The sequence below is a fragment of the Arachis hypogaea genome, chromosome 16, assembly GCF_003086295.3.
Source record: "Arachis hypogaea cultivar Tifrunner chromosome 16, arahy.Tifrunner.gnm2.J5K5, whole genome shotgun sequence".
In the NCBI taxonomy this organism is placed as follows: Eukaryota; Viridiplantae; Streptophyta; class Magnoliopsida; order Fabales; family Fabaceae; genus Arachis; species Arachis hypogaea.
In genome coordinates, this window is record NC_092051.1 from 145,008,168 (window position 1) to 145,028,760 (window position 20,593).

At 33.7% G+C, this 20,593-nt stretch overlaps 2 protein-coding genes across 8 annotated transcripts; one reads left to right on the forward strand and one right to left on the reverse strand.

Moving 5' to 3' along the window:
* Nucleotides 1-1,856: 1,856 nt before the first annotated feature.
* On the forward strand, nucleotides 1,857-16,376 carry LOC112697527 (uncharacterized). Of its 6 annotated transcripts, none has more exons than XM_025750750.3 (19): nucleotides 1,857-2,160; nucleotides 3,257-3,877; nucleotides 3,973-4,061; nucleotides 4,201-4,299; nucleotides 5,752-6,411; nucleotides 6,563-7,570; nucleotides 7,684-7,795; nucleotides 9,152-10,704; nucleotides 10,854-10,929; nucleotides 11,045-11,165; nucleotides 11,261-11,347; nucleotides 11,669-12,121; nucleotides 12,962-13,057; nucleotides 13,998-14,159; nucleotides 14,271-14,453; nucleotides 14,905-15,018; nucleotides 15,095-15,277; nucleotides 15,599-15,643; nucleotides 16,047-16,376. In XM_025750750.3, the coding sequence occupies exons 5-19, from the start codon at nucleotides 5,859-5,861 to the stop codon at nucleotides 16,179-16,181; spliced, it is 4,881 nt and encodes a 1,626-aa protein (XP_025606535.1). In that variant the 5' UTR covers nucleotides 1,857-2,160; nucleotides 3,257-3,877; nucleotides 3,973-4,061; nucleotides 4,201-4,299; nucleotides 5,752-5,858; the 3' UTR covers nucleotides 16,182-16,376. The 6 variants fall into 6 exon arrangements, with proteins under 6 accessions (XP_025606535.1, XP_025606530.1, XP_025606532.1 ...); XM_025750745.3 differs by having other exon boundaries at nucleotides 5,793-6,411; XM_072221458.1 differs by having other exon boundaries at nucleotides 1,861-2,393; nucleotides 5,793-6,411.
* LOC112697528 (hydroxyproline O-arabinosyltransferase 1) lies at nucleotides 16,343-19,970 on the reverse strand. Of its 2 annotated transcripts, none has more exons than XM_025750751.3 (8): nucleotides 19,429-19,970; nucleotides 18,525-18,592; nucleotides 18,210-18,411; nucleotides 17,864-17,961; nucleotides 17,708-17,777; nucleotides 17,351-17,422; nucleotides 17,134-17,247; nucleotides 16,343-16,743 (listed from the first exon to the last, which is right to left on the reverse strand). In XM_025750751.3, exons 1-8 carry the CDS (start codon nucleotides 19,843-19,845, stop codon nucleotides 16,684-16,686), a joined length of 1,101 nt encoding a protein of 366 aa, XP_025606536.1. In that variant the 5' UTR covers nucleotides 19,846-19,970; the 3' UTR covers nucleotides 16,343-16,683. The 2 variants fall into 2 exon arrangements, with proteins under 2 accessions (XP_025606536.1, XP_025606537.1); XM_025750752.3 differs by having other exon boundaries at nucleotides 19,435-19,966.
* Between the last annotated feature and the right edge of the window lie 623 nt (nucleotides 19,971-20,593).

Below are 20,593 nucleotides of genomic sequence, written 5' to 3' on the forward strand. Positions count from 1 at the left end.
TGAAAATAATAAAAAAAATTAAGTGATGGAAACAAATCTAAAAGTTCTTAATGATCTTTTTATATAATATGTTTTTAGTATTTTTAGTACTCTTTTTTTAGTATGTTATAATTTTTTACTATTATTATTATTTACAGTTAATTTTTTATTTAATTTACTTTACCTAATAGAATTAATAATCATATTATAAAAAGATAATAACAAACATAATACATAAAAATCACGATTATAAAAGTGTATAATGTCAAATAAATAGTTAAAAAATAAAAATAATAAATAATAGAAAATTAGAGCTCATATAAATAGAAATAACAAGAATTTTATAAATAATACAATAACATATACAAAGGATAAAGTTGGTAAAAAGTAAATAAAAGGTTAGTATCTATGGCTAAAAGCCCGTTAAGAAAACGCAGAAGCTAAAAATAGTTGCTTCTTGTAAACGCTGGTTTTGGCAGCAGAATCACTTCTGCGTTCATGAGAAAAAAATTTGCCAAACCAAAAGTTGAAACTTTCAAAAAATTTAAACGTGCTTCTTCCCTTCCAACGGATTTCCCAAACACACCCTGTGTATCATTCGCTTTTCCAAAATGAGCCAACCAGCTGTACTCACAATCCACGGTTCACGACAATCTCATCCCACATCCAACGGTTCAAAGCTCTCTGACGTCAACTTTATGTGTCAGTTTGCTGTCAGTTTTTGGCTTTGGATTACTCCAGAGTCCTTTCCACCCCTCACCGTTATGTCAGATCTAAGGAGAGCTCAAATAATACAAATAAAAATTTCATATATGTTTCCTACTTATATTCAAAAGTTAGTAGTATTATTAATTAAAGTAATTTAAAAATAAAAAATAATCATTTTTAAAAATTTAAAGATCATAAAAAATGTTGGATAATTATCATCAAAAAGTTTTAGAAGATTAGATTTTAACTATCTGCTTGATGGGTTTAATTAAGAAATGAAACTTTTTATTTTTAATTTAGTGATTGTGAATTTTTTTTTACGATTTTACTTTTCTAGAGATAAAAAAATGATTTTAGAAAATGACAAAATAAATTTAGAGTTCAAATTTTGTGTATCTTTAAAGTATTTATTTAAATATTTTTATAAAACAGATAAAATGTAAAAATAGGTAAATGTAAAAGTCTTTTGATTTACAAAACTATATTTTATTATTATTATTATTATTATTATTATTATTAATTTTTATGCTTTTTAATTTTAAAGTTGATTAAACTATCAAAACGATATTTAAAAATTTAAATACTGACAAAGAATATCATTGATACTACAAATGTAATCTTAAAAGAATTTATGAATAAAACAAAAATAATCATATTCACAAAAACTTACATCAAATTAATTTTAAAAATCTTTTTGAGTATAACATATATATAATATTTAGATATTTTAATCATATTTTTAAATTAATGCAAATTAAATATTAAAAATAAAACTAATACAAACTGGATATAAAAAAATTTTACGATTCAAAAATACTTTATACTAAAATAGTTCAATAATTGGATTGCAAAAATTATAAAATCTTAAAAATAAAAAATATTTAATAATATTATTCATATTCTAAATATTTCTAATATTCATACAAAATTATTATTATTAAATTTATACATAAATAATTTTTTAATTAACAAAATAAAAAATAATTATGCTATTCATTAATTTACTTTTTTAATTTTTTAATGTTATTTATTAAATTTATTGTTTTTAATTCTATTAATTTACATTATTCATATATTGTTCAAAAATATTATTAATTACTTATACTTTTTCAATAATAAATATAGCGGAATTGAAAACTTATTATATTAGCGGTACAATATCACGAAGGTGGTGGATAAAGTGAGTAAGCATGCAACTGTACTCTCAGGTGCTGTGCTGCTCCTCACTCCTCTCTCTGCTCTGCAACTCTCTCTTCCCTCCTTTTAAAAAGTTTTTGCACTCTTCACACTCCTCCGTTTCTTCCATTTCTCTCTCTTCACTGTTTCACCCACTGGTTTCGTTTCCAACTCTCATCGCTGCCATTTTTCGCTTTCGGTGACATCCCCCCTTTCTTGTTATCTTTTCTTTTTCCTTCCTCTCTTGGATTAATGTTAGGGTTTTGAGCTCCGTTTCAGCCATCCACATCTTTGACGGTAACAACGATCTATTACTCGATCATGCTTTCTTTCTTTTCAGATTTTTAGTTTTGCTTCCATCTTTTTTTCCCTTTTTGGTTTGCCTTTTGCTATCTGTGTGTTCCGGTGCGAATGTTTGTTTCATGGATCTTCTTTATGTGGAATGCATTTTGTCGGTGGTTTTTTCAGTCTGCGTTGTTGTTCATGCAATGCATGGCTGCATGGTTCAATGCAAAGGAAGTTTAATGCAAGTAATTGGAACTTTTTTCCGACGTTTTGTTTTCTTTGAATCAATCATTTATGATTATTACTTATTACTGTTATTCTTATTATTAATGCTATTAAAAAGACTTAAGGAGTGTGATATACAGCGGAAATGCATTCGTGCATGTTATCTATCGGAGTTTTGAGTGCTTTGAATACGCATCCGTGGCATAATGATATTAATATGCTTCTTGTGTGGAGACTGTGGTTTAGTATAGTAGTATTCAGCTAGTAATAAGGAAATAGTAGCTTCAAAGACTCTTATTAGCATGATGACAATTATTTTAGAGAAATATCCATTTTACCACTGAATTATAGGTCATCTGTACTTTAGCTTCAGATTTTACTGAAGCATGACAATCAAACGCTTAATCCTTTTTAAATTTGCGCTTTGATTATTTTGTTAAGTTTTACCTTAACAAAATAGTTAACATGAAAAATTGTTTGTTGTCTGGGTTGCACTTGTTTTTTGGTGGTGGTGATTTTTTTTTTTTTTTGGGAGGGGGGGGGGGTTTCAAGGACTAGAGGGTTCACAATCTTAGTTTGGGGTGAAATGTATTAAATTTCCATTAAAAATGAATGGAAACTTAATACATGGGTCAATGTCTAAATTCACAAAAGTCTTGGGTTCAAATTGATCATTATAAAATTATAGGGGTAAATGTTGGGGATTATCAATTAACTGTGACTTCGCACTTATGATTTCTGCTTTTTTGATATATCATTTCATATTCTAGAACCTTGTGTTGCTGTGTCTCCAAACAAGGGTTTTAGAGTGAATGCAAAAGTCGATGTTTTATATTAGTATTCGTTCCCCCCTGCTTGTTAATATAGATGGAGTTGAATGCAGGCCAACGTACCTACTGAGGAGTTACTCATTGTTTAAGATAATTTGTGGGAGAGATGCAAGACTCTGTTTACCCCAGCTGCAGTTATTCAGCTAACCATGGTGATGCTGGAAACTCATTTGTGGCTCTCCTTTATGGCCCTCCATCCCTGTTGCAGTATGATTTCAAAGACTTGTCTGATCAGAAACTTTGTACCCCGTCTGGTAGTTGTACTGCTGCAAGTGGGAACTTTGTTGTTGATTGTAGTGATAGTGGAACCTTCCCAACATCTAGTGGTGGAATCTTTATTGAAAATTTAAATAGTCATAACCTGCAAAGCAGGCAAGATACTGTTCTTGATAGTTCTTCCAGGGGAATGGTTGGTCTGAGGGATAGTGTTCATTCTGTATTTCATGATATTCAGAGTAATAATGCTGCTGCACAGTCCACAGTCCCTGGTGGCAAAAAGGCAAGGGAACCTTTTTCTTCTAGGAGCCAATGGTGTGGTACAAACTCTGCATCCAGTCTAAATGTTTGTGCTACAGATAATCAAACTACGCCAAATATGGTTCCAGAACATTGCTCTTCCAACCTTAATTCTCTTTTAACGAGTGGATGCCCTCGTGTGTTCTGCATGGAAAAAAGTGAGCGCTAGAGTTACATATTTTCCATATTGGTTAAGGGATATCCATTATACATATATTGACAACTCACATTTGTATTTATATTATCTTAAAAGGTGGATATCTTCTTCTCAGCAATACAGGGCTTCTTGGTATTGTTTGCTTATGCCACTCTTGCCACATGTCAGTTCTTAAGTTTTGTGAGGTAGGTAAATACTTTCACAGCATATGCTACACTATTTTGTTGAAAATTAGCCTCGCCAATCGGCCTCCTTGAAGAGTTAACTTAGTTTCCTATCACACAAATTTTATACTTAATTTGTTCATTTGATCCAATTTTGCAGCATGCAGGGTTATATGGCATCAACCCAGGGGATGCTGTTCATATGGAAAATGGTGAGACCATTGCACAATGGAAGAATTTATACCTATTAAAGTTTGGGGTAAGGTGATGTTATACAATTTAATGGTTGATGAGGCATTATGCAGAGTTTTTATATGGCCTGTTCTATCTTTTGCTTATTAATGTTGGATAAGTTTTCGGTTCTCAGTAAAACAGTCCTTTCTTTGCTGGTTTTGATTTTTCAGTTTTGAATATTTTGCACATATTATTGACTGAAAATGAGTAAATAATAGTTTTACGTATTTATTTCCCGCTTTTTTCGTCGTTCCCCCTTCCTTCCTTTCTTGAATTTCGTTTTACTATGATGCAAAAGAACTAATTGTATATCCCTTATTTACAACAGTCGCTTCAGTAGCCTTCTGATTTGATGCATCTTTTTTACTGCTATTTCCTTTCACTTTGCGTCTCTCTCTTCTCTCTGTCATTTTGCTTTATTTTTTTTGACAAAAGTGAATGCTGTATGTTTTGTTCCATAAAATTTTATTCACTAGCTTGAAGCATATATCTTTCTTACCTTACATCCGGAACTTAATATCATGTAGAATAAACTTGGTGAGCATTAACATCTATCTTACTTTTGCCTTCCTCTGATGGTATGGTAAACTGTGGTCTTGGCCATGCTTTTGAGAACCATTCTATATTGTTCTGTTTGGCTAGAAGACAGTTGAGCTGATCGCCTGCTTGGTTTGTTTGTGGCTTGAAAACCTGACTACTGAAAACTGACTGGAATTGGGGATAAACTACATGGTTTTGATAGAAATCAGTGTTGAAACAGATCGACGTGGCTCAGGTTGCTGCTCTCTGTGCTTTGCTGTGGCAGCTCGTCAGCTGACGATTCCTTGCATGCATTTAGTTACAATTTGACGAAAGCATCATAATACAAGTTGTAAAAGAGCAAGATTATCAATGAATAATGTGAAGCTGCAAATATAATGTTCTAAGAGCGTGTTTGCTTTAAATTCTGAAGAAAAAAAAAGTTATTTTTATGAGTTCTATTTTTTATATAAATGAAATAGCTAAAAGCTGACTTTTCTCCAGAGATACTCTTTATCAGCTTCTAAAGATGAAGAATCTGATTTTTTTTTTTCTGTTTTTGGGGGATATTCTGACAATTCAGCTTAAAATTATTTGTCCCTGCACTGCAGTTTTTGACTTTGGTTACTCTTACTGACAATATCTGCCATGTACATTGTCTTGGAGGGTAGCAACCACAAACAACCAACCTAACTTCGGACATTCCAAATATTCTCATCTTACAAGCCTATTAACTATGAAGTTAATATTATTAGTTCATTCAACAGGCCATTGCCATACATGTTACCTTTGACAGTGACATTTATTTATGAGGTCTAGCCAGCTTATAGGGAGAGAAAAATGTTATTGACTTGTGTATTTGCTCTTATGATATATTGTATAATCTTCTTTGGCATCCTACCTTTACTATTGGCCTTGAGAGTTGTATTTCTTATTTGCATGTATTTGAACTTCGAAGCAACAAGAACTTTGGATGGTGATACTTTTATGGTGCTTTAGATTAGGTCTCTGGGCAATGAGAGTGAATGGGACTGGCCAGAAGTATTATCAACAACAGGAAGTCTGATGAGATCCAATTCATCTTCATCCAGTATGTCAAAGAGTGATTTATCTCAAATATTGAGTTCGTCCGCAGTCAGATTAAGGTCTGCAAAGCCTTGTGATTATGTTCCATTTCCAAAGGCCACCAGCACAGAACCCAGTTTACTTAGTGGTGTATTTCCCAGAGAAGAACCAAATACAATCCAGGAAAGTGGCAAAATTCCGCTCAAAGGTTTTGTTGGAACATGTACAACAACAAACATTGTTGGAATTCAAGGGGATGATGGTTGTCAACCTGTACCACCTTTCTTTGATTCCCTTAAACGAAATGGCAATTTTTCAGTTGCCCACTCTCCTTCACAAATTCCAACAAGCCTTCCAATAGATCATGAATGCATAAAAAACAATAATGAAAAAGATGTGCTTATAGGCAAAGATGCAGCATCGTCTAATATTGAGCTGAGGCTTGGACAACCCCCTCAGACAGGAAATCCAGTTCCATCATTTATAGGACATCCATTATTTAATGCCCTTGTCAGCCCTCCAAATTTGCATCTTGCAAAGCCAATGATTAATAGTACGTTAAATTAATGTTTACCTTAGCTGATTATTGATAATGCTATAGTGCTATTTATTCAATTGTTTATTGATGTTATTCAGTTTTTACTTATGTTGCTTGTCATTTTGAATAAAAACTCATAAGAATGGATTTGGTTAATTGGATGCAGTGCATAGCAGTGAGGGGAAATTGCAGAATAATTTTTGCCATGGTTATGGTTCCTTCAAAATGGTTGATCAACCTCAGCCTAAAATCAAGAACTATATGCCTGGTGTTAGCAATGCTTTTGGTGGTGCAGCTAGATCAAAACCTGACAGTGCAGCCAACAGTTTGTTGTTTTCACCACTTCCACAGTTAAATCTTCAGCCAGAGGGAAAGACAAAAGCTAGTGAAATTTTGAAGAATGATAGTGGACCTGACATATCCAAGAAACATTATGAATTTAATGGCATGCAGTTTGCTCCTATTAATGTTCCCTGGAAAAATAATGGTCACACGGGAAGGCAATTGGATTGTTCAGCAGTGGGATCTATTAAAGGTTTGGGCAATGATGAAGGTGTTAACTTTGCTAAAGATCCTTGTGCTAAATTAAACTCTGGATTTGGAATTAGTAATCTAGTGAAATATCCAAGTTCCATCAGAGGAGCTGTTGGTGGCAATGGTAGTTGTATTTCAACTGTTAAAGGAAAGATATACGAGTCATATAATGAATCAAGGTTGCCGTTCGATACATCTGCTGGTGTAAATTTTCTCTGTGATTCTAAAAATGTGTCTTCTGTTGGACAAAAGAATCATTTCACCTCAGGGACGACAATTCCATTAGAAGGAATTCTGAAGGGCTTTCCCTTGCTTGTACCAAATTCTACATCAAATCAGACTACTACACCACAGCAACAGAGCATTAACTTGGACAGACCTTTGCTTGATGAAAATATGAGGTTGCTTGCAGTGACGCAGATACTGGAGTTATCTAAGCAACGACATGCATTGCATTTTCATAAAATGAATCAAAAGCACAAGAGATCCAGCAACACTTCAGAAGCTCATCCCGACGTATATGAGGCTTTGACGTCTGAACAGTTCTCTTTTGGCGCTACATTTAAATTGCCACAAAAAAGAGGTCCTTGTGGGAGTCCTGATACCACTGATGATTTAGAGAAGCTGGCTTCACTCACAGGCATGCACAATGGCTATCTGATCTCCCCTTTTAACTGTTTTGATTTTGCAAGGATTCTGGAACTTTATTCTTTGTACTATGTGCATGCTCAATAGTGGTTATCTTTCATACAGGTTTGAATAGATACTGTTTCTCTGGCTTGACAGCATTACCTTTACATTCTAAAGAAAAGAAATCACAATGTAAACAGGCCTACAATCTTCAAAATGAAGGGCAATCGTTGAGGTGATTGCGACCATTATCAGCTTACGTTATAAGGATAATATTACTTGCATTTTGCTTTGGGATAACTTTTGTGACTTGTTGCCATTAGAATCATGCAGCATATTCAGTTAGCTTATTTCTAAGGCATCTGTAGGTATTGGTTTTCCTTTATTAAGTTTTTTTTAAGTTTAGGCCTTCAGGATCAGGGTTATTGGTGGCTATTATACCCCCTAAAACTGTTACCTAGTTGCAAATATTTTTAAACCTAGTGAATCAAACATGTGAGAATTTTGGGAGGGACAAAAGAAAAGGAGTACATGACTGTTAGGAAGGAACATCAGCCATTGACATAATCAAGGTGTAATTATTAAAATGGTAGTTGCATGTTTGTGGCCTCATAGAACTGAACAGAGACCTAGTTTTTGAGTTCAAAGTTAATGTACATGTATTTTTTTTTGTCAAAAATAGAGTGGGACAAAGTTAAAAAACCATGGGAGTTTTAGTTATTGTGGTATCATCTGTCTTGGGAGGACCTGTTCATGATGGCTGGTGTTATTTTTTATCCACTCATTTGTTCTGTATCCAAAAACTTAACCTGTGTTAGTCAAGATAAAAGAAAATGGGTTGTATTTGATAGTTGAGAACTGATGTAAACTTTGTTGAAAGTTTATGGGTGTGTATATTGATTGTGTTTATATTGGCTGCGCTGGATTCTCTCCCTAAGCAACACGCTATATGGCCTTTAGTAGAGTGTCAAATTATTTATAATAGGATGCAATGATGTTTGATTCATGTTGCCAACTTCACATTGTGGGAAAATACTTTGATATTGATACTGTCTGATATCTCTATTTCCAGAGGACATGTGTACTTTGTATTCTTTACTTTGGATACCTTTTTATGGTTTGTTGTCTTAATTGTAGTGTTGCTTTTTTACCTATTACTTGACACTTTAGATGAAACTACTACAGTCTTGTTTTACTTGTAATTCCTTTTTTCAAGCATATTTATTAGTTGTCTCAATCCCAAAGCATGTATATGTTGGTTTCCAACGTCTCTAGAAAAAGTTTATTTTAAGTGTGGCACAGAAAGTGAATGAAAAATTATGTTTCCAAACATGTAGAGTTTTACAGGTGAAATCATCTGGTAGAGGTTGGATGAGTGAATGTGTTTGAACATTTAATTATATTTCAAGAAATAATGAGTAATGAGGCTTCAAGTTTTCTCTTACCTAAGAAATTGGATGCTACAGTTTCTGCAATGATGCTTGTCACTTGATTTTCTGATGCAGAAGTTATTATTTATTCTATATTTTATGATCAAAATTCTTAGTTCCATAACTAATTACTTTTTCTCTTCCTCGATTTTATATTTCAGCCTTGGAATAAACAATGACAATACACTGTTTCAGAGATCAAGTGCATCCAACAATTTCACTGAGAAACCAGTGGATACGAATTTGGGAAGATACACTTTTGCTGCAGGGCAAAACCGTTCTAGTACCAATTTTTTTTTGGGAAATGGATCAACTTATAATTTTAAACAATTTGCAAAATCTAGTGGTGAAACTCCTTTGAAGATAATTTCAAAGGATGAAAGTACTCATCAATGGAGAGGTGTACCAAGTAAGCTATGGAAAGCAGATTGTGATGCAAAATCTTTAGATCCAATAGCAGCGGAAGGACAAGATGATGTTCAAAGTGTAAATGCTTCTGCTAAACGCTTCAAAAGGAATTTTAATATGGAAGACATGTTGAAAGTGCAAGAAAAGTCTAATGTCTCGACTGGGTCTTGTGCACCTATGGTCACTCAAGCTTCCATGGAATTCAATAAGATTGATTCTTGCATTATTGATGGTGGGGATGCTACTGATTCCAACAATCTTGTACTTGATGAGGGCTCAGTAATCAATAAAGGTTGGTCACCTGATGCAGTTGAAAGTGAAAGAAGTTCTGAGTTTTTAGGCTCCACATGTGAGAGTTACTTGAACAAAGGTCATTTGAGAGTCATAAATGATCAAGATAAACCATGTCGTAGTCTCCTTGATGAGCTTAAGCTGTTAGATTCTATGACAAGGCAAAAAAGCCAGGACCAAAGTCATATACTTTCTGGTCATTATAAAGCCAATCAATCTCAAAATGTCAAGGACTTAAAAGGAAAAAAGAAAAGGAGAAATAGGCTGAAGAATTTAGATGCCTCATTGCCTTCACCTTTCTTATTGCATAACAAGAACGATGAAAGGCAAATGTACTTTCCATCAACTCAGCGAAAATCATCTGCTAATGCCGCTTTTCTCCAGTCTAATGCCAAGCATAAACACACTGCTTTGTCACCCAAATTTCCTGGTAACCATTTTCTGAGTGCACGTCATAGTGACAAAGAAGATAGTCATGTGTCGGAATCAAGTTCAGATGACGAGTTTCGTAGCTTACATGACGTTCCTAGAAGAAAGAAACAAAGAGCATATTTCCCTTCTGATTGTGTTGGGCATTTTCAAATGCAAGATCCAGATTTGGAGGAAACTGAAATTGGCAAGGTTGAGTCAATGTTTACCAGGGGGACAAATGCCAATAGAATCACAAGGCCAATAGTATGTGGAGAATATGGTGAAATATGCAGTGAAGAATTGGCTGGAGAATTGCCAAAAATTCCAAAATTTGTTTCTCTCAGTAAGGTTCTTAAAAGTGCCAAAAGATGTAAGGTACCTAGATTAACTTCGAAAAAGAAATTGAAGAGATTGAGCTTTGGAAGTAATGAACACTGCTGTGGTCAACCCGGTTTGGAGAGGGGCAACACGTCACTTGTTATTTTCAAAGCAAAGAGAGAATCCAAAGCTATACATGGTAATAGTATTGTAAACATAGCTCCATTGAAGCTGAAGAACAAGGAAACTAGGAAAGTACGCAGTATTAATGAACTGACTGCTAAAGGTGAATCTGATTTTCTTTTTATTAAAGAATGCTTTTGATGGTTTAACGCTTTTGATGCCTTTGTCTGTTCTGTTATAGTTACTATCTATGTGTGATGGATTATTTTTCTAAGTAGTTCCGTCTTACTATGGTTTTGAAATGAATGGCAGAAACCAAAGTGAAGGATATTGTGGTGGAGTATGGTGAAGATAAGGAGCATGGTTGGTGTAACACCAAAAGCAGAAAGTGAGCAGATTTGAAGTTCTGTTACTTATTTAGTACTAACCTACTAGGTCCATTTAAGTGCTCACGGTTTCTCTAGAGGGTGCATATTTTTCTTATGGTACATATGCATTTGCAGCTTTGTTCAAGAATGCATGGGAATCTCCATCCAAAATTCAGACGCATTCTGCTCTGTGTGCCAAAACTCGAGCAATGATGACATTAACTGTTTGTTGGAGTGTAGTCGCTGTCTAATTAGAGTATGTAAATGTTTCAAATAAGGTTTATCAATTTAATTGTTCATATATATTGTATGAGACAAGTCTAATGCTGTCTCCGTTTTGTTTTATTTCAGGTTCATCAGGCTTGCTATGGAATCTCCACATTACCTAAAAAAGGCCGTTGGTGTTGTAGACCATGCCGAACAAACTCAAAAGACATTGTATATTTATTCATATTTTGGTTGAATAAGCTTTTTCATTTTTCCTTTTTTTTTTCTGTGTTGATCTTTGGTACTGTTGCTCATGATCTTTGCTTTGAAATTTCGCATAATGTCATTTTGACTCATTGATAGGCTCACTCCAAATGCCATAGTTTCAATCATCTATTGATCATTTATTGCCTTTGGGAATTAACTACTGCTTCTACTTAGCTATTATCAATTTTGTAGTTTCAGATACAAACTTTCCAATATGACTTACCCAACTTGAACTTAATTTAAACTACTTTTCTTCTTTTGGCATGTTGCGGGTCAAACATCAAGGCTTGTGTCCTGTGTGGTTATGGAGGTGGAGCCATGACTCGAGCAACACAGAATCGCACAATGGTGAAAAGCCTCTTAAAAGCGTGGAGTATTGAAAAAGGTGGCATGTCTAAGCATAGTACTACACCTGAACTTTTTGAGAAGGAAACAGATGTATTTGATTCCACAAAATCTGAACTAAAATTTGACCAAACATGTGGTTTGAAGTCTGGGAATGTTGAGATCTCAAGATCAGACCAGTTGAAAGTTGAGATGTCAACAAATCAAATGCAAAATGTCCCTTACAATATTTTAAAGGTTCATAACAGCATTACAGCAGGAGTTCATGATACATCTGTAAAGCAGTGGATTCATATGGTTTGTGGGCTTTGGACTCCTGGAACAAGATGCCCGAATGTTAATACAATGAGTGCTTTTGATGTATCTGGTGTTACACTTCCCAGAGAAGATGTGGTGAGTTCCTAACAGAAATTCTTGGTTGCATTTTATATCAATTTTTATGTCAATCAATCAACCACTAGAATATATATTTTTTGACAAAATAATTTTGTTAACATAGAGAGAAGAATAATACAATATAGAGATAAGAGTTGCACTATACAGGAGCCAAAAACAACCAGAAGAACTTGACATTATTGTTCTTTACATATACTGTCATCTAGATGCTATTGTCTATTGGGCATTCTATATGTTGAATACATTCTCAAATCTGTCTAGCATATTAGATATACTGACATTGGTATTCCTATGATAGCAGTGTCTGTATATGGTACTATGCATAGCTTCTATTGGATTATTGCTACTGTTTTAAGTTCTATATTTATATCTGGGTCCTACAATGATTACTTGATGAAATAAAATACGGACTTGCGTCCTTTTTTCTTAAAATGGTTAATTACATTGGAGTTCTATATTATTTTTCTTTGTTGCATTTGATTGAGTTCAGCCGGTGTTGAATAAAGTTAAGCATCTCTCTTCTATACTTTCATGAAGTCAAATCGTGTCGCATTTGTTTGTTCTAATCATATTTGGACCAAGTTTCTTTGATTTTTATATTCAGGACTCAGAAGCATATAGTAAGCCTTGGTTGAGTGTTTGGTCTAATGAATGGACTTAGTATCTGCTAGAAAATCCTAATCCTTTAAGGGGTTAACACTGGACATCGAATCCTTTCAGTGTGATGTTATGGTCTGTATAAAGGAAATTGTTTTATCAGTTATAAATTCTGGTTAAAAGATACATGTAAATTCAAGGTGACACTCCCCAAATGTTGACTATTGTCACCTTTTCCAGGTTTGTTCCATCTGCAACCGCTGGGGTGGTTCTTGTATAGAGTGCAGGATTGTCAATTGTTTGGTCAAGTTTCATCCTTGGTGTGCTCATCAAAAGGTATTTTTTGTAAGATATGTTGGTGTTTGCATCATACAATTTTCTGGCTTTAATATGGTACCTTCAATTGAAAAATGCTTCTATGTATCGATTTTATCTTTTAAGAAAGTTCTATCTTATGTGGCAATTATTACTATCCTAATAATTGAAGCATTTGTGATCTTTAGTCATATTGGCCTAGTACAAAACGAGTACCATCCGCCTGAAAGATCTGTCCTTTCTGACACTGGCAGAGCTCCCCACCCCCCAAAAAAAACCCTAAAAACCAAAGACTATAAAACTAGTAGCATAGACGCTTGCTAAGTGACGCTGCTTCAAATCCCAATTGAACAATTGAATTTTGCTTTGTTATGCTTCTTGTCTCCGTGAAATTCTAAAAGGTCTGATTGCTTACAAATATTGACATAAAAAGTTACTAATTTCAATAAAATATATTTTCATCGTATTACTAATTTTTTTGTGGTTAAAAGATTTCTTCTTTTAGTATTTGTTGCAATAATTTATTCTAATAAAAAATAGACATTTGCGTAAAATAGTCCATTAGGAAATCGTCAATACCAATATGAAAAGGTTATTATATTTGTATTTTATATCTTTACTCATATATAATTGTAACTACCACGTTGGTCACATTTTTTATTTCCAACATACCTTTACTTAAATAAATGGAGAATTTACGAGAAACTGCAAAAAATCAAAATGAGTAAGAGAGAAGTTAAGGAAAGTTATTCACTAAATTATCATATAATTAGAAAATAGGAAACTTGTTAGCAAAAACACTTACCAAAGCCAAATTATGTCCTCTTCCTTTCCTTTGCTTTTAACTTAGGCTGGCTGGTGGTTCTGGTTTCCATTCTGTTGATCTTGCTAAATTTCAACTTCTGTTGTGGATCAATCAGATGTCCTCTAGCATTGTTTTCATTTTTTTTTTTTTTTGCAGAACCTGTTGCAATGTGAGACTGAAGGCGATGATGATGAGAACGTTGGATTTTATGGAAGATGTATGCTTCATGCTGTTGACCCTAGATATCAGTCCAAGTATGATCCTGTTGATGATATAGATAGCTTAGAAGAAAGGGAATTTACCTGTGCCAGGACAGAGGTATTTTCTTCCTTTCCTGACATTTTTGGATTAACAATTAGTTTATCTGAATGGTTATCTGAGTGTTGTTTGATATGTTTCCTGTGATTTGATGTCTTTGGAGCATTTTAGGGTTACAAGGGCTGTAAACGGGATGGTTTCCATAGATATTGTTACAGTGCCTTAAAGGGAAAGGGAGGAAGTGGATGCCTTGTTCCTGAAGAACAGTTAAATGCTTGGATTCACATTAATGGGCAGAAATTGTGTCCACAAAGACTCCCTAAGCCCGCATCAGATATTGAGCATGATTGTCGGGTATGTTCAAGTTATATCTATAGGCCGCAATTTTTGTGTGGTTATATCTACAGAGCACAATGGCATCGTTTGATTCATGTAGCCAACCTCACTTAGTGGGACAAGGCTTTGTTGTTGTTGTTGTTGTATTATGTTTACTAATAGGTTTTGAAATAACTGAACTAAAATTGTATTTACCAGTCAGTTGTTTGTTGATTGATGTTTTGGATTATCCTTCCTTTGATCTATGTGGCTTGTATAAGACACCTTGTTTATGGCTAGAAGATCAGTTTTATATAGTTTTCTCAACCTTGTGCTAATTATGGACTTTTTACTTGACCTAGACATGGACTTCAGCTTTTCAGAAACAAGCAATTTTAAGTGGGAAGATATATTTACATACCTAGTTGCCATACTTATTTTTTGGGTAAAATTCAGCCTATTGTCCTGAATATCTAACTCGTATATGCAGAAGGAATATGCTCGGTACAAGCTAGCAAAGGGCTGGAAACACCTTGTTGTTTACAAATCTGGAATTCATGCCCTTGGTCTTTACACTTCTCGATTCATTTCCCGTGGTGAAATGGTTTGATGCTAGCCTTTAGTATTCATATTTGCTCTTTACTGTGGTTGCATATATGATGTTTCTGATGCTTGGATAGGTTGTTGAGTATGTTGGCGAAATTGTGGGGTCACGGGTAGCTGATAAAAGAGAGATTGAATATCAATCTGAAAGAAAACTTCAGTACAAGGGTGCTTGCTACTTCTTCAGGATTGACAAAGAACATATTATTGATGCCACAAAGAAAGGGGGCATAGCCCGTTATGTTAATCACTCATGCTTGGTATTACTTTTGAAAAACTGACTTGACTTCTTTTTTTTAGGTTCTGTTTTGTTAATTAGATATTAGTTATAAAGTAGTTTTGGGTCAGACTCAAGTTTGATGTCTTGGGTGTTATACCCAAAAATTCATGTGAATGAACAAGCTGGAGATCCGGGCCTTCTTACCCTTCTCTATGAACACTTATTTCATTTATCTTTTTGCTTGAGATAACTAAGAACTGTGACCATTATCAATGTGATTGTTATAACAAATCTTATCCGTCTTTTTTTTTTACTTGCAACAATTGTGCATTGTAACTAATGTTTTTCTTTACATGGTCAGCCGAATTGCGTGGCGAAAGTGGTTACTATAAGGCATGAGAAGAAGGTAATCTTCCACTCACTCCAGTTAAATTTAGCGTTAAAATAAAACACTCCAAGATAGTATATTCACACCACCATACATAGAGGCGGCACAAACTAATTGTTGATGGACATGATTATGACAAGGTTACTATGTTGTATCTTTAGGCATACCGCATACGGCATATGTTTGTTAAAATGTATTATTTAGAAATGTTTTTAAGATATAATATTGGACCTTCGTTGGCTGGGTTGACAGTAGATAAATACTTGAATGTATATAATACATACATTTAATGTATAAGAAATTAATAATATTTGCAGCTGGTCATTTTTAATTTACAATGTTTAAAAGGTTTTTATATTATAAGAGTTTAATTTTGTTACACAGTGTAGAGTTTTAACCATGTGGCTTTTGGTTTTTGAAGGTTGTCTTTTTTGCGGAGAGGGACATATATCCTGGTGAAGAAATAACATACGATTACCACTTTAACAACGAAGATGAAGGAAAGAAGATTCCATGTTATTGCAATTCCAAAAATTGCAGGCGCTATCTTAACTGATTATAGCGATTGTTGATAACATGTATGATTCGTGAGAATGTATGTAATTAAGACTCTTGAAATTGTCACTTGTTTGTGGATTGTTAGTACTGGGAGAAAGGTTGGGGGAGAAATATTCTCTTTTTCAAGGTTGAAAGGATAGAGTAGTTTCAATCACAATGTTAAGAAATTAAAGAAACCATTTTATGATGACAACCATTGCATGTCATTAGCAGTCACATGTATGTGCCCAAGCTTTGCACCCATGCAAGGTTCCCATGGCATTAGAGAATCAGATATCCGTGGTCCTTGTTACAGATTTTTCTTTTCTACTAACATATCCTTTTCCCCCAGAAGTCCACAAGGATTAATGACATCTCAAGGTACAGAGGGCTTAAATTAGTATTTCGAAACATGTAAATTACACAGCAGCTATGTATAAACTACACAAAACAGTTATGAGTGATGTGTACGTTGCCCATATTTGGCATAGGCAAGTTGTGAACCACCTTCAGAGAGGCTTCTATGACCACCAGTTCGGAATATTTGCTGTGGCTTCGTTTACCATTTTGACAAGGGTCACCTGTACAGTAATGATAACTGAATTGCTCATGGTCCTCCAAATGGTTTGTTCTTAAACATATTTATTCATGAAGAAAATTTCTTGGGGTGTAGTTTAGGAGGTTTAAAGTCCAATTAAACACCAAAGCATATAACATAAAAAATGGAGGCCCTCAGCTCTAATGCTCTTAAAAGTTAAAACACTAAACCCTAAGCTTATTAACTGAAACCATAAGTGCAATTAAATAATTGTCTAAAGATAACTAGTTCATTGATTACGTGATTTTAATTCCAGTTTCTTCTAATTTTAATACGTTGGACCATCTTATAGTGTGCGTAAATTCCCCCAAAATAACGTATTTTCTATTCTAAATAATTTATGATCAAAATTACAAAGGGAGAGGAAACGTACCACACTTTCGGGAACACCAGGTGGTGGCAATGTCAAGTTTTTGGGGGGAGCAACATGATCATAAGATCTTTTGTCAAATCTCCACTCTCCAATCTTTCCATACGTCAGCTCACCCTGAATATATACATGTTATTCTGAGTGAAACTCAAAAGATCTACCTTTCTAACTTCAATAAAGATAAGAAAGGTGTGTTCGAGCTCAATTTTCAGCACAGTACCTTCATATTATAGTCACATCCATAAGTGTAGTGAATTATGTATGTATTCCCAATTTTTTTGTCCCATGGAGGCTGCCAAACATAAACGATGAATAAGTATAAAGCAGGAAAACCACTTAATGTACTATCTTCTTATGAGTTATGGCATGGAACTTGTGTTTTTCGATGGGCATTTTTGCATGCATTTATTTCAATCTATTTTTGACAAAAAAATCAGCTCTTTTAACAAAAAGCACTTTTCATATATATATATATATATATATACACACATAAATCATAATTATATTAGGTATTATTACCAGAGGAACCTTATTAATTCATGACAGGGGAAAATCCATTAAAAAAAAAAAGTTGAACCTGAATCATGAATTCTTTGTGTAGAATGTTACCAACACCATGAAGTGCAGATGAAACGGCATAAGCATACCTGTATCAGTGATGTAAAAAACATTACAAGCCTAGTTGGAGAAAGATTTGGAAAGCCTAATGAATCTAGAGAAGGACAACTATTACATTTCAAGCACCCATCCAAAAGCTTTATCTGTTTCAGGATCCTTCTTCATTGCCAGGGAAACATTCATCCAAGTGGGAGCAATCTTCTTCAGGGATTCCTAACATACATTACATATATAGTTAAAGGGTGGCCCAAAATCAAGAGACTATCCATAAATACTACTACTTTCATCCAAGAATATGTGTCTTTTTACCAAAACTTAAAAAGAAAATAAAAATTGTATTCAACACAACTTTTCTCTCTTATCAAGACATTTCTGTCTTATCTCTGTAGTCTATCTCTGTACACTTATCAAACATAACCTAGAAGACACTTAGTTTTGGACGGAAACAAATTGAAAGATACCTTGGCAACAATAACAGGTGAATTGCCAATCGGGTCTATATTGGTTATTGGTCCTTTCTCCTCAGGGAAGTACTTCCTTAGCACCTTCTCATACTTCTTTGGCTCAATATAAAAGAAAGGGAATGCAGCTCCAAGACCATCTCTAGCTAAGTTTGGTATAGGCTTGACAATTATATGATCTGGCTCTGACATCAATATGTAACTGAAAATATGCAATACAAATGACACTAACAAAAGTCAAAACCCAAAATTCCTTTAACAAAATAATGATCAAAGTATAGCACTTAGAAATTTGAAGTTGAAATAACCCCATACTCTTCTTTGATATCTGCTTGCTGTAGCCATTGCACAAATGCCCCTGGCCTGTTAAGGACAATGTAACCCTGCCATAGAAAAGAGTCAAGTAAGATTACATAAAACAACTTTGATCACTGAAAATTAACATTGCTTATAATTTAGTCCTCGAATTATCGCACATTGTTAAGCAAGTACTAGAAGTTCATAATCATATTCAGGAACTAAATTGGATACATTTCCAAGAACAAACCTCCATTTACTATGAGAAATACTTGCATGCTCTTGCTTCTTGGAGGATGTATTTGCTCTCGGAGAACATTTGAAAAATGCTTTAGGAACATTTACAATCACTTATTCTTAATTTTTTTACAATAACTTTTAAATACCTTAAAAGAAAAATAGTATATGCATTTACAATTTTCTTTACTTTCTTTTTGAAATCAGATAGTAACCAGGACGAATGAAATCCAAAGCATTTTACCCAAAGAAAAAGTGCAAGGCACAGCACTTAAAATACCATACTTCAAGAACAAGCGCAAGGCATAACATTTATATAAATTATTCACAATTTGAAGCACACATTTCCTAGTTATCTAATTCTATAATAACACAACATAATGGACAGAACCTAATTGTAACTTGTAACAGAACAAACACACACACTTCATAGGAGGAAGGAATGAAAACCAAATCATAGCATTAACATTTGTGTACACAGTACACTCTTTCCTCCTAATAACCAACTTAAAATCTTCAAAATTCAAATCCTCACTCACAATAATGTCAGGAATTCTAAATGTAAAGCATCAGTTTTTCCCAGAAAGTCAAAGCATCCAATCACCAATTTCCTTTTGATAATAATAATAAAAAAAAGTAACCATAAGAGAAACACAATTCAAAACCCCAAAAAAAAGGGAAAAACCTGAACCTGATCCACGCCAGCTGGCAAAGGCTGAGCCACGAAGGTAGGGATCTCATCCATGAACTGATCAGGCTTTCCAGAATGAAGAATCCTGGTGAAGCCTCCCATGGCGGATTCAGGTCCTCCCTGATCCCTCATCTTCTTGAACCAGTAATACATCACTCTGCACTGCCACGTGTTATACACAGAATCGGAAGCAGTTACTGCAGTGTGGAAGAGCCGCTTGTTGGAATTGGAATGTGTTGATCTGTGAAGTGGCATCTTAATCAGCGGGTCAACGGAGATTGAAGGGAGTCTTGTAGAAGGTCCTGGAAAGTCTTGCTTCAATGGCGCATTTGCTGAGATTAGGATGTTGTATGTGATCAGTGCCACTGAGAATGTCACTAGAATTGTGAAGAACATGTTCCCACACCCCATTTTTTTTTCTTCTTCGTTCTTCTTCTTTCTGTTCTGAGTCTAATGAGGTTTTTTATTTCACTCCATGTGCAGAACAAGAATAATGATGGGGTCACTGAGTGAAGAAAAATAGTATACAACAGGGTGAAACACCGAACAACTATTATAATTTATAAGCTCCAAAGAAACAAATTTTAATCACCAAAACCGTCCTTAATCTTTTATTTTATTTTACATATTAATATTCAATTGAATTTTAGCCAAAAAGAAACAAATTATTTTTAAAATTTACATAGAAATCAAGTTTATAAAATTATTTTATTCATTTGTTCTCCAACAAATTATTTAAAAAATAATTAGGATTGGCCATTTGGTATGGATGATTTACATAAGATTTTTTTATATTTTTTGAAAAGTAAAGTATATTTTTATTTTAAAATTTTATTAAAAATTAAAAATATTTTTAAATTTTATTTTATTTTTAAAATTTTTTATTTGTATCGAATATATTTGAGTTTATGACTAATTTAATAATAATATATGTCAATTATGTTTGATTTGTTTATATTAAAAATTATTTTTATAAAATTATTATTAAATTAGTGTTAAATTTTTAAAAAAATTAGTCGTTATAAATATATTTAATACAAACAAAAATTTTTGAAATAAAATTAAAATAATAAAATTTAAAAATATTTTTAGAATTTTTTAATAAATTTTAAAAACAACAATGATAGTTTATCCTTTTTTTTTTTAAGTATTGTATAGA

Bases quoted from the DNA above. Each gene is read 5' to 3' on its own strand.
- LOC112697527 (XM_025750745.3), top strand. From the start codon at position 3,310: ATGCAAGACTCTGTTTACCCCAGCTGCAGTTATTCAGCTAACCATGGT. The intron at 15,278-15,598 runs GTATTACTTTTG...TTACATGGTCAG, and splicing joins ATGTTAATCACTCATGCTTG to CCGAATTGCGTGGCGAAAGT. The intron at 15,644-16,046 runs GTAATCTTCCAC...TGGTTTTTGAAG, and splicing joins CTATAAGGCATGAGAAGAAG to GTTGTCTTTTTTGCGGAGAG.
- LOC112697528 (XM_025750751.3), bottom strand. From the start codon at position 19,845: ATGGGGTGTGGGAACATGTTCTTCACAATTCTAGTGACATTCTCAGTG. The intron at 18,593-19,428 runs GTTTTTCCCTTT...TTTCTATGGCAG, and splicing joins CTGGCGTGGATCAGGTTCAG to GGTTACATTGTCCTTAACAG. The intron at 17,423-17,707 runs GTTCAACTTTTT...TATGTTTGGCAG, and splicing joins ACAAAGAATTCATGATTCAG to CCTCCATGGGACAAAAAAAT.